Here is a 9,154-nt window from a genome sequence, read left to right as displayed (position 1 = left end):
AGAGAGAGAGAGAGAGAGAGAGAGAGAGACTGAGTCCTTCACTCCACTCACTCACCCAGCACCCAGAAGCCCCCTGCCTGTCCCGGGCCAGGCCGCTTACCCAGATGATGACATCACTGCGGGCGCGGTCTAAGCGCATCTGCAGACGCGCAAGCTCGTTGTTGTGCTGCAGGATCTCATCGTCCTTCTCCTCCATGTAGTGCGCCAGCCGCGCCTTGGCACGCTCGATCTTCTCCTGGCCCTCCTGTGCTGACTGCATGAGGTCATAGTGCATGCTCACCAGAGTCTTGTAGCGTGCCATCACCTCGTGGATCTCTTCGAACTGTATGGGGGAGTTCGGGTCACTCACTGCAGCTCTGGGAGACCAGCGCAGCTGCCGCTGCTGCCCGCCAACTCCTGGCCTAGACGCCGTGGCCTACCACAGAGGCCCTGGGCCAAGGTTAAGGGGTAAGAGGCCATGAGGATGTTGCAGTCCCACTGTTGCTGCTTCTGGGTTGGTATGGACCATGGGCCATGTGTTGGGGGCGCATGCCACTGGACTTGGGGTTCTCAATCTTGACTGCACGTTGGGGAGCTTTAAAAAGGACACCTGGCAGGCTCCATCCCCAAAGATCTGGATTAATAAACAGGTATGAGGTGGTTCCTGGTATCTGAATTTTGCAAAAGGCCACCTAGATGATTCTAGGTTGAGAATTGCTGGTGGGGTGGGGAGGGTATATGGGGGAATGCATTTTGAGATGTCTCCCAAGACAATAATGATCCTAGTCAACAAGAATGTACCAAGAACCACGTTCAAGTGAGGAACTATGCTAAATGCTAGGCTCAGAGCAGGAGATAAGAAAACCAGACTCTGCTCTCCTGAAGCCTACAGCTTGGGGTGGTGTGGAGGGAGAACAGATAGACAAGTAAATAGTCAGTTACAGCACAGAGTGATAAGCCCTATCTATGACTGGGGGATGGGTCTGGATGGAGGCTGTAGAGGTACTATCTTTAATGTGGTGCTCTCTGGTATTTGCTCAACATTTGCTGAGATCTCCTTCCAGCAGGGGCTGGAGAGGGTACCAGTGGGCCAGAAGGCCAGTTAGGCTCAGCTGCCTTCTCCAACATGGTCTAGAGCCATGCCGCACTGGCCCTAACATGCAGGCCCCACTCAGCAGAAGAGAAGCCCTGAAACCCTCCCTCTTTAGAAGGCGGTGTGAGTACCAGTTCCAGGATGCCAACTCACCTCCCCAGGGGTTTATCAAAGCGTGCCTTCCAGCCACCCAGAGGATACCCCTTGAGCACTTTGTTCATCTCATGACATTTCCAGTGATAGATTTGGTGTTCTGGGAACTGCCCTGCTGGCCTTTCTCCAAAAATGCCCCTATGGGGAAGGGCCACCCAACTCAGCATTGCAGGAGGTGGGAACAGCCAGAAAAGGTTTTCTGAGTGAAAAGATGGCTAAAATGAGACCAAAGGTATAAACAGATAATAGCCAGGCAAAGGCAGGTGGGGGAAGGTGAGGAAGTATTACAGGTAGAAGGAATATTCCAGGTAAAGATGATAGGGTGTGTGTGGCATATTCAGGATGTTCAATAGAGTTTAGTATGAATGGCCTGAGTTCGAGATGAGGAGGGAGAGATCGACCTGGAGAACTAAAAAAAAAAAGTGCCCAGTCAACCTTGAGAAGGAGTGTGGGCTTCATCCATTGAAGGATTGTAAGAAGCACAGAGATAATTTCATGTTTGTATTTCTGAAAGTTCACTCAGCACATGATGCAGTGGCATACAAGTTAAAACAAATGGACTATGTCAGAGTGACCAGGAGCACCTCTCCAAAATGTAATGCTGATGGCAAAAGGACTCAGGTGCCAACTTGAAGAGGCTCCCACTGTCCAAAGATGGTACACTTTGAATATCAGTAAGAAAAGGTGCAAAGGATTAAAATGCATCAAATATGTTTTAAATCCATGAGTTCATAGTGACAATATCAACATTACAGGTCACTTTTTACAGGATACTGGAGAACCAACTCATTATTCTGAAAACTGTAATAAAGAATCAAGCATTTAACTAACTGCTTCCTTAAGACCCACATAGTGATCAAATAATTGATGAAGGGAAAATTCTCCTTAGGAAGTCCTTTTCTGTATGGTAGTATTCAGCTGTATGTGAATAAGGGGTGATAGAACATTTCAGCACCCTAGAAGGCTCTTTCTGCTCCCTTCAGTCAGTATCTGCCCCCTACCACCAAGGAAATCAGAATTGTGACTTCTATCACCAAAGACTCATTTTACCTGTTTTAAACATATCAGTGGAATCATACAGTATGTCCTCTTTTATGTCTGGCTTATTTTGATCAGCATAATAATGTCTGAGAAACATATCAACCAAATGCAGCGTGGGGACCTTGTTTGGACCCTGACTGGAACAAACCAACGGACCAAAAAGCATTTCTGCAATAATTGGGGTAATTTTAACATCGACTGGATATTTGATATTAAGGAATTACCATCAAATTTTTACTAGGTGTGACAATGGTATTGTGACTATGTTAAAAGACCTCTTCCCTTTTCGAGATAAAAAAAAATATTATTTGCTTCAAAATGGCAGAGGTAGGAGGTATGGAGGATATGACTATGAGTTGATAATTATTGGAATGCGGTGATGAGTAATAGGCATTGAATAGACTATGTGCTCCACTTTTGTGTGTGTTTGAAATTTTCCATAATAAAAAGGTTATAAAAATATGGATCAGAAAAAGCAAGTCACAATAGGACATGTACAATACTATTCATAGTTTATGGATATGTCATATATTGCCAAAGCAATTAAAACAAGCATGTGAATAAGAAATTAGAATTATCAGCGATCTGGTTACCTCTAAGGAAAGGGGAAGAAGAATGAGGTCTGGAAGGGGGGCACACAAGGGGTTTCAATTACCTGTGGTGTTTTATTAAAGAAAAAAGAGTTGAGGGCAAATAGGGGAAAATATTAAGGTTTGACAAAACTGTGGTGAGTACTTGTGTGCTGTTATGTATTTCTCTATATTTTTCAGTATGTTGAAAATACTTTGAAAGAAATAAAGAAAGAAGGAAAGAAAGAGAGAGGGATCACGCTGGCCGTAGAACGCTGGACAGGCTGGTGGCCAGGAATCACGCAGAGCCAAGCTCCAGATGAGGTACATTGGTGGTCTGGATGAGGAAGGGGCAGGGGCTGGATTCCAGAAATACTTAGGAGTCAGAATAGACCAGAGCTGCTGATTGATGGCTGCGGGGAATGAGGGAGGAGGAGGGGTCAAGGATGAGGCTCCTTCTGGTGAGGCTGTGGGTGGGCATTTCATTTACCAGCACCAGACACGCCAGCAGCAGGCTGCCATGAGATGAGGTGTAGACTCAGTAAATTAGACGTAGTGGCCTGAAGCTCAGGAGGGAGATGCACCAGCGAGATACAGGCCAATCTCCTCGGTTCCAAGACATACATTTTACCAGCTCTGAATTTGAGTCATATCTTATCATTTATCTGCTGCTTTAATATAGCAGTCTTCCCTCACTCCCCCACCAAAAAACCCAAAAAACCAAAACCCAATTATTAAATGTACACACTTTATCGTACAGTAAGTAGTACCTAAGATTGGAGGAAATAACACAGATTTAGGACACATGCATACATAAATTAGGTTAGTGGTTCTATATGGAAATTGCTGGGACTTTAAAAAGCTCTGCATCCTTTGTCTCTCCGCACCTGCCACAGGACATTGATCCACATCTGAGAGGGCGTATCTCATACTTCACCCTGCCCTGGTGAGGGGCCCTACCTGCTGCTGTCATGTGAGGGCATGGGAGAAACAGGGTGGATAGCCTCTGACACGGGTGGCATCCACAGGAGGCCCAAGGAATCGATCGGGGAGAGAAGTGGAGGGTCTCAGACAAAGACATGAGGAACGTTTAAAGACAGAGCTAGGAAGAGGAGGCCCCAGAGAAGTCTGAGGAAGAAAGTAGGAAGGGGACAGAGGAGACCCAGAGGAAAGGGCAAAGGGATGTTTAAAAGAGGAGAGTCAAGAGTGTCAAATACAGTTGACCCTTGAACAACTTGGGGATTAGGGGCACTGATCCCCCATGCAGTGGAAAATGCACATATAACTTTTTTGTTTTGTTTTGTTTTATTAGTCAGTGAATCCAGAGTCTTTAAGTTTTATTAAGACACAAAGCCCATGGGAACTTTCCAGGGTCACAATAATTTATTACTAGCTAGAGTCCACATATAACTTTTGACTCCCCAAAGCTTAACTGCTAATAGCCTACTGCTGACTGGAAGCCTTACTGATAACAGAAAGTCGATTAACACATATTTTGTATGCTGTATACTATATTTTTATAATAAAGTAAGCCATAAGGAAGAGAAAATACATTTACGGTACTATACTGTATTTATCAATACTGTAAGTTTATGTCTGTTTTAGACCACATGGTTCATCTGTGAGTTTTCTCAAACTGTTTATTGAAAAATAATCTGTGTATAAGAGGACCTGAACAGTTCAAACCTACATTGTTCAAGAGTTAACTATACTTCAGGATGCATGAGTAGGAAGAGGGCACAGAAGTTCTCTTAGCTTTGGCAACTAGGGGACTTTAGGAAGAGCAATTGCCAGTGGCATTGTGAGGCCCACAGAGGAGTGGTTAGAAGCAAAGGGTCTGCCACTTACAGGCTGTGAGACCCTGAGCAGGTTATCTAATCTCTCTGAGCCTCCATTGCCCGCTCTGTAGCAGGGTGATATGATGGATGGCTTTCCTCTGGGAGCTAATGAGCAGACTGAGGGAAGTTACACACCTAGCCCCGGGCCCAGCACATACGAAGCTCTCAAGCTCTGCATGAGGCTGAGTGTTTTCCAATTTCTCTCCCTTCCTCTCCTCATTAATCGCAACAAAAACACCAGGGAGGAGGGGAAGCAGGGGTATAAGTAGGCACCGTCCTGACACAGACAAAGCTTATGGTTGGTGCTGCAGACAGAAGCCTCATTCCCCAACGCACACAACACACCACCCATACAGAGGCTTTATACAGCTCACTCACACAGACACCAAGATACACTGCCCGATCCCCAGCCTTTACCAGGGGCCTCTTCCAGCTGCCCTCCAGGGCTGGAGGCATGTCCTCAGGGTAGGGTGACCACCCTTGCAGAGCGTCTCCAAGCCCCTCATAACCCCAGGCCCTGGGGAAGGGGAGGAGGAGCTGAGGAAGGCAACCCCCGCCCCCACTCACCTCGGAGTTCTCCACCACCTTCTCCAGGTACTTGTTGAAGATGGAGTAGTCCTGCAGCTTGCTGCTCAGCCGCTGGTGCTCCAGCTTCAGGGCCGCCATCTCCTGCTTGGCCTTGGCCAGCTCCTGCATGCGCTGCCTCTTGAGTTCTCGCTCCTTGTTGGCTTTCTTCAGGGCTCGGATTCGTTTCTGGTCGTTCTCCTGGGGCCGGGGAGGTGGCACCTATCAAGCACTTGCCCTTCCCTCCCTAAGGCCCAGGCTGGTAGTGCCCCTACAAGGCCTCTGTTTGCTGAGCTCGGGCCATCCTGAAGACGGGCAGGGATCACTGGGGCAAGCAAGGAGGCCCAATTTTTCCCCCAATTTGGTACTTGGGTCTCCATTTCTCCAACTGTAGCAATGAGAGGCAGTAGCCCCCCTCATCCTTCCAAAAGCTGGGGCAACAGCGTTTGAGCTATAGGAAGCTGAGATAGGAGATGGGCCTGATCCTGAGGCCTGGCAAGGCCATTCTGTAGAGCATGTGGCTAGTAGCTCAGACTGGCATCAGGCTCATGCAGGAGGAGACAGTGCAGGCAATTCGATGCCCAGAAAAAGACATGCGGCTCTGTTACTGCAATCAGGCTGACCCGCCACCCCCCCTTCTCCTTCCTTCTGCAAAACCCTCTCCTCAAGATTAGGGGACAAACCCACCCCTCACAATGAACTTGTGTGGCTTCTTTGCCTCTTCAGGGGCTCCTGTGATTCCACTGGATGGGCATGCATGGTGGTAGCATTTGGAGGATACTTGGAGGCATATGGAGAAGGCGCACGGAGGATTAGCACTGTGCCTGGGAAGCCCAGGAAGGGGGGGCCCTTAGCCAGTGGTTTTCAATTCCAACTGTACACCACAGTCCTCTGGGGAGCTTTTAAAAAATACAGTTGCTTGAGCCTGACTCATGCCTGCTGAAAGCAAGGAGAGGAGGGTCCCAGAGGTCTATATTTGTAATAAGCTTTCCCAAATTCTGACGCTGCTGGTCCTCTGGAAGTCATTTGGAAAATCCCTCATCCCCAAATCTTCTGCTGCCCCAACCACTCCATTAGTGTTTCCCTGGCCAGTAAGAAGGACTGGACCTCTGAAGAATATGCCTGGTCCACCAGCTTCCTTTCCCACCTACTTTAGGCGCAGAGCAAGACAGAAGATGCTTATGAGCAGGAGTCTCCTGTAGCAGAGGCCAGCAATTACTCCCTGGAGCTGGGCCAGGCCCTTCCTCCCTGGAGAAATCTGGATTTTAAAGTGGTTAACTCACTCCTCAATGGACCAATTGAGAGGAGTTGTCTCAGAATGGACTCGGTGCTTAGTCTTTCAACCACCCCCGCCCTGGTCCCTCAGTGCCAGGAGGGAGGAGTCGGGGGGAGGACTAAAATCCTGTCTGATTCATCTTTGTATCTCCAAGTGCCTAGCTCTGACTGTACGTTATTCATTCATTCATCATCGTCCATCCATTCATTCATTCATTCATTGGATACATTGTATGTGCCGGGTTATGGACAAGGATGTGGTAAATGGCAATCACAGCAATCTAGAAGGGGCAGAGACTGACAGGTGAACAAGAAATTACCAACAGCAATAAGTGGAGGCATAAAGGGAGAAGCCCCAGGCATTGTTGAGCATGGAAGAGACATCTAACCCAGGGTGAAGAGTCAGCAAAAGCAAAGAGAAGTGGAAGGAGGAGGGTGGGGGGACCACAGAGTGTGGGTGCCCCTGGCCTGCTGCAGCAAGCCACACCCCTTCATACCTGGATGAATTGCTCAAACTTCTGAATGTGGGCCTTCAGCTGGGCCTCCTTGATGCCCAGTTCCTCCCAGCGCAGGTTCAGGGTTTCCATTCTGCGCTGAAATGTCTTGGGGTGGGGGGAACAGGGAGGTCAGGAGAGCCCCTGACACAGGTACCGAGGAAGACCCCAGCATCCTCTGCCCCATTGCCTCTATCCCCAGGCCTCCCACTTTCCAGCCCATGCCTGGTTCAGAGAAGAGCATCCCAGGACACTGGTACCCCCAAGACTTGGATCATTTCTGTCTCCGCAGAGGGAACAAACCACCATCACACAGGACACCTGGCTGTAGTCACTGCTACCCACAAAATGAAGGGCTGTCCTCAGACTCTCCCAGACCCTGCGGCCCTTCCCTTACTCCACGCCGTAATCCCCCACCTCCTTCTTCTGCAGCATAGCATGGTGCATGACCTTGACCTCCTTTCTCTTCTCCAGTAGCCGGATGGATGGGGACTCTGGCTGCTCCTCAATGTTGGGGAATTTCCTGCTCAAGACATGGGCAAGAGGGGCCCGTGGGCACCTGGGGCAGGCTGGGACTGGGAGTAACCCATGGAGGTACCCATGGGGGGCAAGGAGATCCTGTCCCAATGTGAGTGAAAGAAATGGTGTGTTGAGAGGGAGGGAGAGCTGTGCTGGGTCTGGGAAGCAAGCTGACGCAGGGTGATAAGGGATGGGACCCGGGTGATAGGAGTGGATTGGTGCCAGGGTGATTTGGGGCACTGGGCTGTAGGAATAGGAGGGGAAGGGTTGGAAGGTGGGGCATGGGTGGGTGTGGGGGATCCCAGGCACGGGGGTGGGGGGGCCCAGACCCTCAGACACTCACTGCAGCAGTTGTAGCAGCCGCTCCCCATACTGCAGCCGGAAGTACTCAGCCAAATCTTCCTCCTCCATGATACCCAGGCTCATGGTGGCAGTGACCTAATTAATGGCCCAGGCAGCTGACACTTTACAGTGAAACAGTGGGTGGTAGAGCCACAGGTGGCTCAGGGGTGGTGGTTGGGCTCTCTCTTATCGCTTCCTCTTGCTTTTCAGGGTCCACAGAGGGTGTGTCTGAGAGACTCTAGGAAAGATGGCTGGAGGCAAAGAATCAGCACCTCAGGATAATGTGTTGGGGAGGTGAGAGCTGGTTACCTAGCAACAGGTTGCCTGGGTTCTATGGACCATACATGGAACCCAAGCTTTGCCCTCTGATCCCTTTCCCCATTGACCCCACTCTTGCTGGGGTCCTACTCTCTGCTCCTGCATTTATCCCTCAGGAACTTTGGAAAGAAGTTAGGCCTGATTAGATGCGGATACTCAGGGCTGTATGACAGGGTCTGGGTGTCACGGCTGAGAAAGGGGGTTTTGGTAGAGGGGTGTCCTTGGGAGGAGGCCCTGCCCCTGGGCCCTCCCTCCCCCAATCAGAGATGAGTGAAAGTGAGGGTGGGTACTGGGCCTGGGACAGATGGCTGAGAAGAAAAGGAGATGATAAGGAAGGGATGTGGGATGTGCTTCGCTGAGGCAGGGGTGGGGGTGGACAGAGCAGCCTGGAGCCTGTGGGAGGATGGAAGGGGGCCTGAAGTTGAGAACCCACTGATGGGTGAAGGACGTGTAGGGATGTGTGTGGGGGTGGGGTGGAGTGGGGGATAGGCAACAAGCCTGAGGACTAAAGAGGCTGCCCCCCACCCCCGGGAATATGAAGGGGGGTCCAGGGCAAGGCCCCTTGGAGGATAACAGGGTCAGTGCCATCTTTTATGGTTGGCAGAATATTAAAATATGAAGAAATGCCAAACCATGGCAACATAAATGTCATGTATTTTATATGTTGACTCTATGACGGCTTCCTTCCTTGATTCTCTCATTTGGTTTGAGGTCCAGCTTCTAAGTCTGAGACCCAGTGTATGAGGTGGGCGCCTTGGGGTCCTGGCCTGGAGGTAACTGCCCTCCGTGACCTTGGGCTCTCAGCTGCCCCGCCCAGGCTCCTGGGCTCCGCTCTGCGTTCTCTGCCTCCCCTGCCCAAGCCCACCGCGCGGCCTTGCTCCGTTCTCGGTCTGGGAGGGGGACCCAAGGTGGAGAGGAGGGGTCTCCGGCTGGGATGGCGTCCGGAGCTCAGCAAGCCCAACCCCTCTA

General features: G+C 50.2%; 1 protein-coding gene across 2 annotated transcripts in view; it reads right to left on the bottom strand.

Moving 5' to 3' along the window:
* CCDC42 (coiled-coil domain containing 42) overlaps positions 1-8,184 on the bottom strand; it is a 12,178-nt gene extending 3,994 nt beyond the window's left edge. Inside the window, exons 1-5 of one of the 2 annotated variants that reach the window (XM_019665957.1) lie at positions 7,869-8,184; positions 7,424-7,529; positions 7,010-7,114; positions 5,241-5,438; positions 101-322 (exon numbers count right to left, since the gene is read on the bottom strand). In XM_019665957.1, coding sequence (XP_019521502.1) covers positions 101-322; positions 5,241-5,438; positions 7,010-7,114; positions 7,424-7,529; positions 7,869-7,951 — 714 coding nt within the window. In that variant the 5' untranslated portion in view covers positions 7,952-8,184. The remainder of the gene's footprint in view (positions 1-100; positions 323-5,240; positions 5,439-7,009; positions 7,115-7,423; positions 7,530-7,868) is intronic. The other variant, XM_019665958.1, reaches the window with a different exon arrangement.
* Between the last annotated feature and the right edge of the window lie 970 nt (positions 8,185-9,154).

Source organism: Hipposideros armiger, unplaced genomic scaffold (assembly GCF_001890085.2).
Source record: "Hipposideros armiger isolate ML-2016 unplaced genomic scaffold, ASM189008v1 scaffold_457, whole genome shotgun sequence".
In the NCBI taxonomy this organism is placed as follows: Eukaryota; Metazoa; Chordata; class Mammalia; order Chiroptera; family Hipposideridae; genus Hipposideros; species Hipposideros armiger.
Note: the sequence above shows the minus strand (reverse complement) of the source record. Positions and strands in the feature narration are given on the sequence as shown.